This window comes from Henckelia pumila, chromosome 2 (genome assembly GCF_033568475.1).
Source record: "Henckelia pumila isolate YLH828 chromosome 2, ASM3356847v2, whole genome shotgun sequence".
NCBI lineage: Eukaryota > Viridiplantae > Streptophyta > Magnoliopsida > Lamiales > Gesneriaceae > Henckelia > Henckelia pumila.
Window position 1 is genome coordinate 160640683 of NC_133121.1, and position 16266 is coordinate 160656948.

The window sequence follows — 16266 nt, forward strand, 5'->3', positions numbered from 1 at the left end:
GGTATCCGCTTTCTCCATATATTTTTGTCGTTTGACAGTGGCAAGGAAACTTATTAGAGGTGTTAAGGTGGCAAATTCATGTCCTATGGTTTCTTACATTTTCTTTGCAGATGACAGCCTTGTATTATTTCGAGCAATTAAAGAATTATGATAAATTAACATTAACATTTAGCCCCAGTACAACGTCACAAACAATCGAGGAAATGAAAGGGGGGTGCTATCGACAGTGGTTAAGAGCCATGAACTGTATTTAGGGCTGCCCATATTTTCTCTTCTTGAGGGAAAGAATTTGCAAAAAAAAAAAAATAAAAAATACAAGGTTGGTCTTCTAAACTTTTCTCGATGGGTGGACGAGAGGTCCTTATCCAATCTGTATTACAGGCCATATCATCTGATGCAGTGTCATGTTTCCGAATTCCGACTTTTCTATGTATAAAGATAGAATAAGCTTGTGCCAATTTTTTGTGGAACGATAAGGACGAAAAAAGGAGAATGCATTGGATTAAATGGGGGAAACTTTGTTTGCCTAAAAGAGGGGGTGGTATGGGTTTTCGAAGTCTTATTGCTTTTAACAAAGCACTTCTATTCTAACCAAACAAGTGGGGAGAATCATTCAAATGCCCAATTCACTCGTGGCGAGAGTTATGAAAAACAGATTTTTTAAGGATAAAGATATTATGGATGCTGAAATAAGGTCAAAACCATCATATATACATGTGGATAAAGATATTTTGGAGGTTGAAATAGGATCAAGACCATCATTCAATTTTTTGTGGAACGCAATAGCATCATGGATGAATCGTATTGTATGCCAAGTTTTATGAAGTAATCTATTTTTTATCTTAAAAAAAAAAAATTTATTGGGGGAAAGAAACCGAGAACACACCACACCACCTTCCTTCCATCCACCTTATCAGTTGCAAGACAGACAGAGACCAAAATAAATTGTTTTGTTATCCATGGAATGCTTGTCTGCGACCAAAATGTTTAGCCAGTCGTATCTTCAACGCATCAGCTTCCATGGTTTCATTTTCATCCCCACCCGCAAGATATCATGCTCCTCCATCACTCCCAAGCCTTCGTCACAGCTCCAAAGGAATTCCCCAATTTCCCAGCCCGATCACAAGCTTACCGCCCTTCGTCAACTCTTCTCCACCCCTAACTTCAACATCGACGCCTATATTATTCCTTCCCAGGATGCTCATCAGGTATCTATCTACTTTTTTCTTCTTCTTGGCAAATTTGTGCATACTTCCAATCATTCTTTGGTTCTGTAATCGTGATTGCACTTGGATTTTCTTATTTTCAGAGTGAGTTTATTGCGGATTGTTACGCAAGGAGATCATACATATCAGGTTTTACTGGTAGCGCAGGCACCGCTGTTGTAACCAAAGATAAAGCAGCTCTTTGGACTGATGGCCGTTACTTCCTTCAGGTTTCGCATAGATCATCTCTTCCAGTTATATGTCAGGAATCGTCAAGTTTTTTGGGATTTCACTCTATGTTATGACCTCCTCTTTTTCTTTAACAGGCTGAGCAGCAGTTAACTTCGGGCTGGATTCTTATGAGAGCTGGTAATCTTGGAGTACCCACGACAAGTGAGTGGCTTAATAATGTCATGGCTCCTGGTTCCAGAATTGGTATTGATCCTGTGAGTAATATCTTTTGTTTTTTTTTTTGGGCTAATAGCACTTAAAAAACAAACTCACTCACTCACTCACCAAAGTTAGTGAATAAATCTGTCAAGTTGTGGTGATTTTGGTCCTGTTTCCCCATGTGCTGTGGCCTTCCTCAAATCCAGAAAAGGTGCTTATAATATTCAGAAAATTTAAGCAACTATCCTCAAAAAAATTTATTTACACCTTCATGGAACGGTGTTAGCTGGCAATCATTAATAGTATTGCTACTAGCTGGCATGGTCATTTCTGTATTCATTTTCTTATATGTGCTCACAACTCTTCCCTCTGTCTATCCAAAAAAAAAAACACTTTTCCCTATTTTGTTGTCTTGACAGTGACCACTGAGAGTGTCAATCTCTGTTTCGTTCTCTTCAACTGCATCCATCTAATCTCACCTTTTGTTTTTGTGAAGAGAGCAGTTCCTGTTTTCTTCAAATGCTGCTGATGAACTCAAGGAGGCCTTATCCGAAAAGAATCACAAGTTGGTCTTCTTATATGATAACAATCTTGTGGATGAGATATGGAAACTATCCAGACCAAAGCCACCAAAGAAACATATCAGAGTGCATGACCTGAAATATGCCGGTCTAGATGTGCCATCTAAGCTGTCTTTTTTGCGGGCAGAACTAAATGATGCTGGTTCATCTGCAATTGTTGTCTCAATGCTGGATGAGATAGCATGGCTGTTGAACTTGGTAGTTGGCTAACCTGCTTTCTTGAATCTCTGCTCAACTGGTTTAGGAAATTAGGTTAACCTCCACTCCTGCTTCCTTGCCCCTTAAAAAGAGGGTTGGGGGTGGGTGGGTGGGTTAGTTCCAGTCAATGATATTGTAATAAACCTACGTGGCTCTTCATGTTACCGATAAGTTAGCCTAAAAAAATCTTTTAAAAAACATAATAACAGAATGTAATGTTGTGTATGCCAAATCATATTGTGGGGCCTACATTTCAGAAATACCATCAGGATCCCTTAAATAGGCAGTAAGTGGTGTAGGTCGAGATTTGAGTAAGTAGGTGATCAGGTCCAGGTATAGTTCCATGCAGGTAAGAAAATATTTATTTCCAAATATATTCTTTACTAAATAAAAACAAAAGCTTCCATTTAATTATATTTGTTTGACATCAGGCTGTTTTGAAATTAAAATGTTAGAGGGAAGAATTTTATAAACTTTCTACTTTATATTTTTGTCAAGTAGATTCCACATTAGGAAACACCAACCTGTTTTTAAAATATCATTGGTTAATTAATTATATAATCAAAATTCATTTTAGTGATTTGAGGATATATTAAAGATTGAAGCTGATATTTTTTGTGCAATGTAAATGTATAAAAACTTTTCCTTGTGATTTTCTTCCGATGAAGATGCTAGTGATTTAATGAGAATTACTTAAGGTTCTTACTATTGTCTCCTCCACATGATTAACATATGACTTTTGTTGACAGAGAGGTAGTGATGTGCCACATTCACCAGTCATGTATGCCTACTTGGTTGTGGAGATTGATGAAGCAAAATTATTTATTGATGATGCAAAAATTACCCCAGAAGTGATGAGATATTTGAAGAATTCCGGAATAGATTTGAGACCATATGAATCCATTCTTCCAGAAGTTGAAAGGTAATTCAGAAGCATCAAGTTCACGATAAAATGAACTTTATGCTGTTACATTTCTTTGTTGACTTTCAGGGTTAGAAGATTGTTAGAGTCATATAGATGGTTTACTGAAACTAAAAATTGGAAGAAACTCACATGAAGGAGTATAGTCGTCACAAAAAGTAACACCAACAAAAATTGGAGGGCTGAAGAGTTGGTTCTAAGGTTGTGTATAAAAAAGAGTAAAATTCACACCATTACTTTTCCATTATACCAAATTTAATTTTATCTTCAGATCATTAACTGGATAAAGGTGCAATGCAACTCTGCTTAAATTTAACAGAAACAATAAATCATGCTTGCCGTGCTTTAGCTACATGGACCTTTTGTTTCTATTTTATCATGCACCGTCTCTAAACTTAATCCATCAATATGACAATATCCAAATTGTTTTTAGTTGCCTTATCAATGTGAATTAGTTTCCACTCTAATCCAAATTCCGAACACCTTTACAAAACCATACATCTGGTGGCCTTAGTTGATGCTATCATCTGCAACTCTTCTTCGATTTGCATCGCATCAGATGACCTACTAATACAATGACTTCAAACTCCACTCGTTCTTTTGTGCTACAAATCCTTCTCAAATTTTTCTATTAGGCTACTCTAAATGTGTTCTTGTGATAAGATGAAGCATGTGTTCTTTCCTTGTTAACCTCGATATGCATCTTATCAATCCTAACTTCAATGCATCAAAGATGACGAGCATATGGATTTGAATATCACTTTCAACACCTCTTATAGTGGGTCTTGTAAACGCATCGTTTTCTTTTTCAACACATCTACCTATTCAATTGTCAAGAAGAATATCTTCTTCTGTTGGTTATGACATTCTTGACATTCATATATGTGTTCTACATCCACGAATGGGTGAAGAGCTGTCATTAAGGTGCCAAACCTTCTTGTCAATGTGCTGGGAAAGATCAGTTGTGTCGTGCCCTTACCCGAGGCACTACTGAACATACTAATAAGCATGCATAATTAAACTTAACACCACCAAATAAACAACGGAAACGACTTAAATACTTTTACAACCCAAACAAAAACAGACGATAATCTGAGTATAGAGGCGCCTGAGTGTGTAGTTTCTGATCTGCCCTAAGCATGTTTTGGCTTCACACTCATTAACAAAGACGTGGACCTACAATGTCCATGGTCATCAGAGCCCGCGGGTCCCGTCGGACACTATAGCTCTCGATACCAAACCGCCCACAATACAGAACAGGGCTGAGTGGCCCCAACAAACGAGGTATATCTCAAAGATATCAGGTCCAACGTGATATGCCATGCATAATATGCCAAAGCAGAATCATGTATAATGCAACATATAAGAATGCATCATGAAGATTAACAAGAACGAGAGAAATAGGGACAGCCATATGTGCGGTAGAAAAATATTCTTTTTTGAATAATTATTCACAGTACAACCCTACACTATATATAGGAAACTTATTTCTATATTCTATTCACAATCTAACCTTAATTAATAGACAAGAAATAAGGAATAAATATTAGTCAAATATTCTAAGACTAAATACAATATTTATTTCCTTTTTTCTACACTCCCCCTCAAGTTGGAGCAAAGATATCGATCATGCCCAACTTGCAGATGAAATCTTCGAACTTGGGTCTGAAATGACTCTTTGTCAAGGCATCTGCAATCTGTTGTTCAGATTTGAGAAATGGCATACAAATGATTCCTCCTTCAAGCTTCTCTTTGATAAAGTGTCTATCAACTTCTATATGTTTTGTACGATCATGTTGTATTGGATTATTTGCAATGCTAATGGCTGACTTGTTGTCACAGAATAGATTCATTGGCACTTCCCAGTCTAACTTTAATTCTTCAAGAACTAGCTTTAGCCATAGTAACTCGCATACACCATTAGCCATAGCCCTAAGTTCAGCTTCTGCACTACTACGAGCCACAACATTCTGTTTTTTACTTTCTCCATGACACAAGATTACCCAATAGAAAAGTACAGTACCCTGAGGTCGACCTCCTATCAGAAATGGATCCTGCCCAATCTGCATCTGTGTATGCTTCTATGCTTCTCTGATTGTTCTTTCTGAACAATAAACCTTTCTCTGGAGAACCTTTTAAATATCTCAAAATCTTGTGCACAGCATCCATGTGTTCCTCGTGTGGTGAGTGCATGAATTGACTCACCATACTAACGGCAAAAGTAATATCAGGTCTTGTATGAGAGAGATATATAAGTTTTCCTACAAGACGTTGATATCTTTCTTTATCAATGGAAGTTTTGCTGGTCACTTCATTTAGCTTTTGATTTGGATCCATGGGTACATCACTTGGTCTGCATCCACTCATTCCTGTCTCTTGGAGTAGATCTAGGACATATTTTCTTTGGGATACATAGATTCCCTTTCTTGATCTCGCAACTTCCATCCCTAGAAAATATCTCAGTAGTCCTAGATCTTTTATCTCAAATTCCAATGCGAGACAGCCTTTTAAACGGGTTATTTCCAGTCAGGTGGTTTGCCGTGTAAATCCCAACATGTTTCTGCAGTATGCCAGGGCTTTTTACAGTGTTCACATACAACTTCTCTCTTCCTTGTCTGGGCAGTATGGTGTCGGCTTTGAGGTGTAAGAAAATTTTTGCTGAACAAGGCTGAGGTTTCCGAAACAGAAGATGCCTTCTCGCTCAACATGATTTTCCTTCTACCTTCTTCCCTTCTGACTTCAGCAAACACTTCACTCAAGGAAGGTAATGGATTTCTGCCCAGAATTCTTCCTCTAACTTCATCCAAGTCACGGTTAAGTCCAGCCAAAAAAACATACACTCGATCACCTTCCATACGCTTGTGATATTTCATGCTATCATTTTTGCACTCCCATTTATCATCATAGCAGAGATCTAGTTCCTGCCATAACCCTTTCATGTCATTATAGTATTCAATGACAGTTTTTTCTCCCTGTCTAGACTGCCAGAGTCTAGTCTTCAAGTCAAAAATCTGGGATGAATTCTCCAGATCAGAGTAAGTCTCCCGAACAGCCTCACAAGCTTCTTTGGCAGTAGGTAGGAATAGATACGTCCTCCCAATTGAAGAGTCCATGGAGTTAACGAGCCACGAGATTACCATGGAGTTTTCAGATTTCCAGCCTGTCCACTTTGGATCGTCTTTGGCCGGTTCTTTGATGTCTCCCGTCAGGTAACCTAAACGCCCTTTTCAGTCAATGACAAGTTTAATTGACTGAGCCCACTCCAAGTAATTTTTGCCATTCAACTTATGAATGGTCAATTGAATGGAGCCTTCAAACCCAGTAGGATTCAGAGGATATATGGTCGGTGTTTTAGCACCTTTCGTACCATCATTCTCACCCGAAGACATCTTATTTTCGTCTTCGTTGTTATTTGACATGCCCGTCTTTTTTCCTGTCAATTATGCAGCGGGTATACAAAACCTAGGCTTTGATACCATGAAGATTAACAAGAACGAGAGAAATAGGGACAGCCATATGTGCGGTAGAAAAATATTCTTTTTTGAATAATTATTCACAGTACAACCCTACACCTATATATACACTATATATAGGAAACTTATTTCTATATTCTATTCACAATCTAACCTTAATTAATAGACAAGAAATAAGGAATAAATATAAGTCAAATATTCTAAGACTAAATACAATATTTATTTCCTTTTTTCTACACATCATATAAGTGTGTATGCTACGCTTGAATATCTCAGTCAGTACATCACGTACCTCACTAAACTAAACAATCAGGTCCTTGATTTTGTCCTATCAAAGAAGGGGTTCGGCGTTCGTTGGAGGAAACGGATTAGAGAGTGTCTATCGAATGTATCATTTTCAGTGATGATTAATGGGAGACCGAGGGGTAAGTTTCATGGACAGAAAGGGCTTCGACAAGGGGATCATTTGTCTCCTTTTTTGTTTAATTTGGTAGCAGATGTCTTGGGGAGATTGATTGATAAAGCTAAGGTTACGAGGTTCATTCGGGGTCTAGAGGTAGGCAGAGAGAAGGTTGAGGTTTCACATATTCAGTTTGCGAACGATACTTTGTTCTTTGCTAAGGAGAAATGTCATGTTATGTTTTTAGCTGATGCGGTGAAATCGTTTTGTGGTATGTCGGGGTTAAAAATCAATTGGGAAAAGAGTGCGTTGCTGGGAATTAATCTCGGGGAAGGAGAGGTCGAAGAGCTAGCACAACAATTAGGATGTGTGAAGGAGTCGCGGCCTATCAAGTATTTGGGGTACCTCTGGGAGTCAATTCACTTAAAATCTCTTTTTGGGAGCCTATTTTGACCAGTTTGTCGAAAAAAGTGGCGAGTTGGAAGAAATCATTTCTTTCTAAAGGGGGGAGGTTGACACTCATATCAGCAGTGTTGAATGCCATGCCGATCTACTTTATGTCACTGTTTCGAGTGCCGAGGGGTGTCGCAAATATGATGGAAAAATATATGAGGGACTTTCTTTTGGACGGAGTAGACGAGGAGTCGCATTGTCATTTGGTGGCATGGGAGCAGGTTTGTAAGCCAAAAAATTTAGGGGGCCTGGGAATAGGGAATATCTGCCTAAGGAATAGAGCGTTGTTGGGGAAATGGTGGTGGAGATTTTCTGTGGAACAAGATACGTTTTGGAAAAGGGTCATCAAGAGCAAGTATGGAGTACAAGATAATGGTTGGGATGCTGGTTTGGCTATAAATGTTACGTTTAGGAGTCCATGAAAGTTTATTTCTACGTCTTACTCGTCTTTTCAGCCTCTGGTAAGGGCGGTGGTTAGAGGAGGGAACAAAGTGAGGTTCTGGGAAGATAGTTGGTGGGGGGAGTCATCGTTTCGAGTTCTATTTCCAGCCTTGTTCCAGATTTCTTATGCACATAATATGCATATTTTTCATTTTGTGTCAACGGAAAACTCGCTGACTATTGGTCACACTTCGTGGGATTTTCATTTTCGGAGGGACTTGAGGGATCAGGAAATAGCGGAGGTAGGTGTATTGTTAGAGGAGTTGATGAGAGTTAGATTAGTTGAGGGGGCTGAGGATGTGAGAGTGTGGGTTGGGGATCTTTCTGGCACTTTCTCGGTCAAATAATTTTTGGAGTCCTTTCCTGATACTGATTATCCTTTGTTTTCTTTCTTCGATGTTATTTGGAAACTACCGATTCCCTCGAAAATTCAAATTTTTTCTTGGACAGCAGTTTTGGGTAAGTTGCCGACTTCGGAGTTGATGCAAAGAAGATGACCTTCATGTGCTTTGAACCCGAATTGGTGTGTATTATGTCGTAGAGAGGGGGAAACTCAGGATCACATGCTTATACATTGTTCTTTTACGTGTGGTCAAGAGCTTTGGCGGAATTGAGGTTAACGTGGGTGACACCTCGATCTATACATGAGCTATACGCTACTGATCTTGCTTCTCTTTTGGGTAAGAGGGGGAGAAAATTTTGGTCCTTGGTGGTTCATGGTATTTGTTGGTCGGTGTGGTCGGAGAGAAATGGAAGAATCTTTGAGGATATGGAACAAACGGCGGAAGAGTGCTGGGAAAAGATTAAGATACGGATAGCTATGTGGAGTAGAGCGTTTAAAGATTTTCAGAACTTAGCAATTTCGGATTTATTAAGGGATTGGTCTTTTGTTTTTTGTTGATATAATAGGGAGTTGTTAGGTTCTTTTGTAATTAGCGGATATCTTGTCCGCATACCTCTTGTAAATTTTTATCCTATGATATAATATATAAAGTTTCTTATAAAAAAAAACTCACTACCGAGGGCTTTACGGTTATATCTGCGTCCGTCATCAGCCCACTGATGACGTCTCGATCTGATGGTGTCCTTTCCTCAAGCCGACATTAGCTTTGAAGCTTCTCAACACTAAAATGCACTAGAACTGGCTAGAAAACCTAAGGTATATACCCAGAACTCGAGAGAGAAGCTGAGGGAAATTGGTAAAGGAAACCAATGAAATGGACTGCTACTTATAAGCTGGATCCGGACTAGTTCAGAAGATCCAAACTTTTATCTTATCTGACACGTGTCACCATCTCATTCGTCTAGTTGGATTAACTTGGGATAAGATAATCTGACTTAGATTGGTCGGTGGATGCTCACGTGCTGATCCTTAATTAATCGATTAGTTAACAATGCTTAATTAACTACTTTTTAATCATGTCTTAAATTGTATTTTAATCAAATACGGATTTGGGTTATTACAAGTTGCCATCCCTATAGTCACTTAACCTATTCTATTGGCATTGAAGCAGTCTTTTGTGATTTCTTTTTTACCATAAAGTTATTATGTCAGTCATAGAATGTGATATTCATTCGGAGCACTTGTTTACTAGACTTTCATAACCAGTTAACTTGAGTGTAACTTTCTTGAAGTTTGGCTGCAAAAGGGGCATGCCTTTGGTTGGATTCATCATCTGTTAGTGCAGCTATCACTGACACATACAAAGGTGCTTGCAATAAATACATGGGCACTGCTGGGGTTGCAAGTAAAAACAAAAGGGTCTTACCAAATGGAATAGAAGACCAATCCTGTGGATCTACTGCCGTATACAAGAGCTCTCCTATTTCTCTGGCTAAAGCAGTCAAGAATGAAGCTGAATTACAAGGGATGTGTGGCTCTCATCTAAGGTAACACCACCTCTTTGAAAGGATGTACTTCATGCAGAGAACAATTAATGGAACTCTACTTTTGCAATTGTGATTTGGCTCGATCCAAATTCTCTTTTCATGTAATTTTTTGTTGATTTTATTGAATAAGTTGCAAGTGTCTGTGTGGTTCATGTTTTATTGCCTAGCATCAGGTGCAATTTCTAATAGTGATTGATGAACTAACTTGTGAATTTTTATTAGGAGTATTTAAGCAAGATTAATGTTTTGTAGAGATGCAGCAGCTCTTGCACAATTTTGGACTTGGCTGGAGAATAAAATTAGCAATGGTGCTATTTTGACAGAAGTAGACGCTGTGGACAAACTTCTCGAATTCCGGTCTAGGCAAGATGGTTTTGTTGATACAAGCTTCGACACAATAAGTGGTAAATTGGCTTGCCATGTTCTTGAACGTGATTTTTTTTTCCTACTTTTTTATATGTTTTTTTTTAAAAAAAAAGGGATTACCGATCACCTTAGTCACTAGAATATCCGCAACTTTCATGCATTTGGATTGAGTCATTTGAAATCCATGATTTCGGATATATTTTCATTGTGTAGACAAATTATACAAAGGAAATTCAAATACGCCTCTTACTTATTACACATGTGTTTCTTCCACAACGTAAAACAGTAAATTCAATCAGATTCGAGTATTAATCCAAATAAATGAATACTCGAATCAGGGTTTTGAGCATAAAGATTCCACTGACCTCTAAAATATGGGCCAACCCTTGGTGATGCGGTTATTCCATTGAATGTACTCCCCAGTGGATCCAGGAATAGTGACATATACTAAGGTAGTGTTTGGAAGAGCTTTTAGGAAGCACTTCTCAGCTTTTCTTTAACCAAATTTTGAAATTTTGTTAAAGGTAGTGTTTGAGAGAGCTTTTAGGAAGCACTTCTCGGATTTTTTTTAACAAAATTTTGAAATTTTGTTAAAAACAATTTGTTAAAAAAAATCCGAGAAGTGCTTCCTAAAAGCTCTCTCAAACACTACCTAAATGTCTTGTCCAAGCCAAGGACTATATTAATAAGCACAATAAATTTCAAATCCACATAGTATTGGAGAAATTTTAAATCCATTGTGATTAGTACAGTTATAGTGTAAATAAGTAGGAGATTGATTCACATTTCATTTGTTTAAGTTATCTAAACATTATCTTTTTCATTAGTGTACTCATTTAACTCCAGGTAACGATATGTAACATTAGGGATGCTGGACATCCATGAGTTGCATTATGAATTTTACGCATACCATCTCAAGTTGTATACTTTTCAATTTTGAATCATCATGCGGAATTGCTTACTAGGTTATCCTTTTCCCAATTAGACTCACTTTGCCAGATTGTTCTCCACAGCGTCTGGTGCAAATGGTGCTATCATACATTACAAACCAGAGCCAAACAGTTGCAGCACAATAGATCCTGAGAAACTCTTCTTATTGGACAGTGGTGCTCAATATATTGATGGAACAACAGATGTTACCCGTACAGTGCATTTTGGTGAGCCTTCTTCATGGCAAAAAGAATGTTTTACCCGAGTTCTCCAGGTATTATTGCTCTTTTTTAATAGTTAATTCGGAAATCAGGCCTGTAAGGGGGAAGTTAATATTTATAATTATAAATTCCAAAATTAAGCTGTTTGAATCTCTATATTAGCTTTCTTTTTTATTGAAAAACCTTGTTCTTCTTGCATTCCTTTGTATATATTTGCTGTTGTGACTGAATAAAACTATTATCTGTTTTTTCTCCAAATCTTCATGGTAACATGTAAGGCTCAGAAACTTTGATTTTCATCCTTGGAGACAGCTAGAAATGATACCTTGAGTGGGTACTCTAGAGACCTTGAGTGGGGAATCTAGTTTCTGTTCCCAAAATCCATTTATCACCGCTTACTATACAGTCCTCTCTTCTCAGTACCAAATAACACAGTACATGGCAAGAACTTCTTTTTGGTGGTCTCAATATTTGCTCATGGTGATCCAAGACACGGGGAAAATGGGATATCTCACTTTATAGGCACAAAAGCCTAGTGATGAATGTTGATAATGTAGTTCATCTTTACTTGGCCAACTTAAACACCTAGGCTTTTCTGATGCTGTTTACTTCACAATTTCTTTTTGAATGACAGGTGTAAGAGAGAGAAATTCCACATTCATCCAATAAGATATTTACATATGTGATTATCATTAGTTTTTTAGGGTTGTAATCAAAACAATTTATCTTAATATCATGTGGTATAAATGAATGATGTTTCCTATTCGGAGCATAAAACTAGTGTGTAGTATATTTGTATTGGTAATCAGCTTCTTCTGTTAAGTGCCTCGACATATAGAGTATTATTCTTTACTTTTGTTGTCATTTGAGAAGTCTTTGCCGCTCATCAGTATTTCTAAAAAAAGTAAAGAATATGAATGATTGAACTAATAGTCATCCCCTCTTATACAGGGACATATAGCTCTAGACCAGGCCATTTTTCCTGAAAATTACCCTGGTTTTGTATTAGATGCCTTTGCAAGGTCATCACTGTGGAAGATTGGTCTTGACTATCGCCATGGTATTTTGTCATCTCATCCTTTATAATGAAGACATAATGACATATTTTCTTGATGCATGTTTTTATTCAAATAATCTGTTATTTTTGTGACTCTTTTCATCCTTCCTTTAGGTACTGGTCATGGTGTAGGAGCTGCCCTGAATGTTCACGAGGGCCCTCAAAGTATCAGCTTCCGATTTGGAAACATGACTCCGTTGCTGAAAGGCATGGTTGTCAGCAATGAACCAGGATATTATGAAGACCATGCATTTGGCATCAGGATCGAAGTTTGTAACCATTTTTCTCATATTGTTTGTCTTCACACCAACATCAATACATAAATGATATTAGTTGTGAGTTATGTTTTTTTAAGATTTTGGGGCCATGGGAGCTGTTATGGCATTGACCTACCAATATTTGACGCTATTACCAGCCTGCTGTCTTATAAATGTTCCTAATGCATTCTTGTCATGTAGAATCTCCTTTATGTGAAAGAAGCTGACACGCCAAATCGCTTTGGAGGAATTGGATATTTTGGATTTGAAAAGCTTACATTTGTTCCAATTCAGGTAATGTAACTTAATATTAAGGTCAAGTTCTGCTTTGCCTGAATTTCCTGTCTTAGAAACTTGGGCTCGGTTTCTTCTACCACCTTTTGTTAAGCAAATATCTTAATTTTTATTAACCTATGCCATACACAATTGCATCATTGGTCTTTTTACTACTACCATTGTTGCTGACATATTACTTTACCCGTGAGATTAATTAGTTGAATACGAAAATGTCAAACGATACTACGTAATGTCAAATGTAATGATGGTTGCTAACAAATACCTGCATTTTTAGCAATTATGCAAATTATACACACACACACACACACACACATCAAATTTTGTTTTCTAAGCACCCTGCTGTCATGGATTACTGAGCTCAAATGCAAATGCTGAAAGGCGGTTTTGATGAAAGGCGGGAACAGTGTTTTCCTACTGAACACAACATTTCACTTTTATGGAGAAATGGGGAACATATTAAGCCAATAGTTCAACACCTCAATTACCATATGCGCTAGAGCTTCTCACGATTTAGAAATCATCACACATTTTGAAGCTTATAAACTTTTGTTCGATATGATCTTTGGTTTTCAACCTTGGACAAAGGAATATTAAGTGGAGTAAACACCACCTATAATCTGATGAAGATGGTCTGCTGATTAATCTTGTGGTAGCAGGAAATATATTGTTTGTTTAACACGACATACCTAAGGTAGAGGGCAATGACAATGGCAACACGTAGTGCTTATTGTTGGTGTGTGTAATTGTCCCACATTGGTTGGATAAAATTCCTGAGAGTTCTATGAATGGTCTGGACAATCCTTTACCTTGAGCTTGCTTTGGGATTGACTTAGGTCCAAGTTCAGAATCTTAACATGGTACGAGAGACAGGTTCCGTCGTTGTGTGTTGGACTGTCCATAGTTGGGCCACCAGTTATTCCCATAGTTGGGTTACCCGTCAATATGTCCACACTCCGGATGTTCATTTCTGGGCGTGGGGGTGTGTCGGTTGAAATAAAATTCTTGAGAGTTGCGTGTATAGTCAAAGACAATCCTCCCCCGTTAAACTAGCTAGTAGGGATGAGTTAGGTTCAAGTCCATTTATATTAAGATGGTGTCATAGCCAAGTTCCGCCGTTATGTGTTGGGCCGTCCATAGTTGGGTCACCGTTAATATCTCCACACTCGAAATGTTCATTCCTGGGCTTGAGAGACTGTGTTAGCTTTTCGGATTGAGTTAGTCCAAGTCCAGAATCTTAACACTTACTAAGTTACTAATCACTTTTATTTTGATACCATTTTTCTTTCCAATTTCCGAAAATTGGGAAAACAATGACCAGATAAGATAAATTGTGAGTGTGCTCACAAAGCGAAGCATGAATCTGGAACTCTGTATAATCTTCTCACTTGATCACTAAGTAATGTTCGGAGTTCAGTCTGTTCTGATGAATAAATACCCAGATTCATCTTGCAGCGGATATCTTATTAGTCTAACCTATTTGTTCTATACCAATTGTGAGGCAGATAATTATTTAATTTGAGAAGTCCCGAGATAAATGTTACTTCCAACAAGCTACTGATGGATGATGTAGTTAGGACATTTGAATCTCATTGTGCTATCCACTCTGCACCATGATGTACTTCTAGTTGTGATTTAAAATCACGGACCTTGGATCAGATAAACAGGAACTTCACGTACCAGTGTGCGAGTGTTTATGAATAAGTTTATTGTGGCCATGGGGCAATAGGTACTAGGCAATAAAGCTTTGTGTTGTTCCTACATATCAACAGCGTTCAAGGTTTATAAGTACATTGACTTGTCCAACAATTTGCCTGTGTTTGACTTGGTTCATTACTGTCTAACCCCTTGATGTGCATGTCATTGCTCTGCAAGATCTACTGTTATTTTAATATTTTAATAATACTGTTTTGGGACCATTCGTGACAGCCTTATATCAAATATTTAGGTATTCCATATATTTCACGAAGACTTCAATTTTGCTCCATTTTTCCTGATGGTGTAACATGAATTTAGCTTGCATTCTTGTGATGAGATCTAATTGAAAACGTGATCTGTGTTTATGTCAATAAGTAATTATCTATTCGTATGTCATGCAGATCAAGTTGGTAAGTAATTATCTATTCGTATGTCATGCAGATCAAGTTGGTTGACTTTTCGTTACTCTCTGCGGCAGAGATCGATTGGCTCAATGGTTACCATAAACAAGTGTGGGAGAAGGTAAGAGAACATCTATTAGTTGCATTGACGAATCATGTTGACTTGTGTAATATATATCTGCTCGCTTTCTATTTAATGTTTCCCATTTTATGACTGAGACATCAACAATATCATAAAACTAGTCCTTAGTAATATTGTGATGGCCATTTGAACTTTTAATGGATTACACCAGACTACGATGCATGTTGTGCACAGTAGATTTTTCCTCTTTACTTGCTGTCCACCAATTGCATACAGTGCTAGAAAGAGCCACTTTAGGAATTGATTCATCCATCTTTTGGGCATGTTTTAGGGTACTGCAAGTGTATAAAATGCAGTGCCAAGAACGTATAATATATCTACAAAAAGTAACTAATGATTTGTGTTGTATCTATTATTTTCTTTGGAAATTGCATTTGTAGATTGATGGTCGGGACCAGAGTGCATATGGTTCGTATTGAAATATACTCCTTTTTATCCTCAGGTTTCTCCATTGCTGGACGGTGCAGCAAGACAGTGGCTTTGGGATAATACAAGGCCCAGTCGTTGAACCTTAATTTTCAAGCACATGGAAATGTATAACGTGTTGCCAACGACCTGCACTTGGTTATACCTAAGGTAGATGCTAGTTTGTTTACTGCACAGAAATAGCCTATAATTTCCATTGTTTGCATGCCATTATACTTTTTCCGAATCCTGGATTACTCAACTTGATCTCAAGTACAAACCTAGTCTTGTATTTTTACCTGTTTTAATGTCAAATAGCATTTGCTGTATGGATCACACATTTGCATGGAATAATATTATTTTATATAAAAATAAAGTTCATACTTGTTCTCCCAAATATACATGTTTATGGATGTAGTAAACACACTTCAAGGTGTCGACTGGTTACATCTCTTGTGCGAGTCCTTGTTAAGCCACTTGATCTCTACAATCTTTGTGAAGCTGTAGTAAATTTAGTAAGACTTAAAGTGTAAGCATTTCTC

At 37.6% G+C, this 16266-nt stretch overlaps 1 protein-coding gene across 1 annotated transcript; it reads left to right on the forward strand.

Annotated features, from left to right (window-relative positions):
* The first annotated feature begins 861 nt into the window (after positions 1 to 861).
* On the forward strand, positions 862 to 16258 carry LOC140884462 (aminopeptidase P2). Its single transcript, XM_073291234.1, has 13 exons — positions 862 to 1208; positions 1310 to 1435; positions 1532 to 1651; positions 2099 to 2374; positions 3124 to 3296; positions 9699 to 9953; positions 10206 to 10357; positions 11333 to 11523; positions 12422 to 12530; positions 12642 to 12796; positions 12986 to 13078; positions 15218 to 15298; positions 15762 to 16258. The coding sequence occupies exons 1-13, from the start codon at positions 960 to 962 to the stop codon at positions 15825 to 15827; spliced, it is 2046 nt and encodes a 681-aa protein (XP_073147335.1). The 5' UTR covers positions 862 to 959; the 3' UTR covers positions 15828 to 16258.
* The last annotated feature ends 8 nt before the right edge of the window (positions 16259 to 16266 follow it).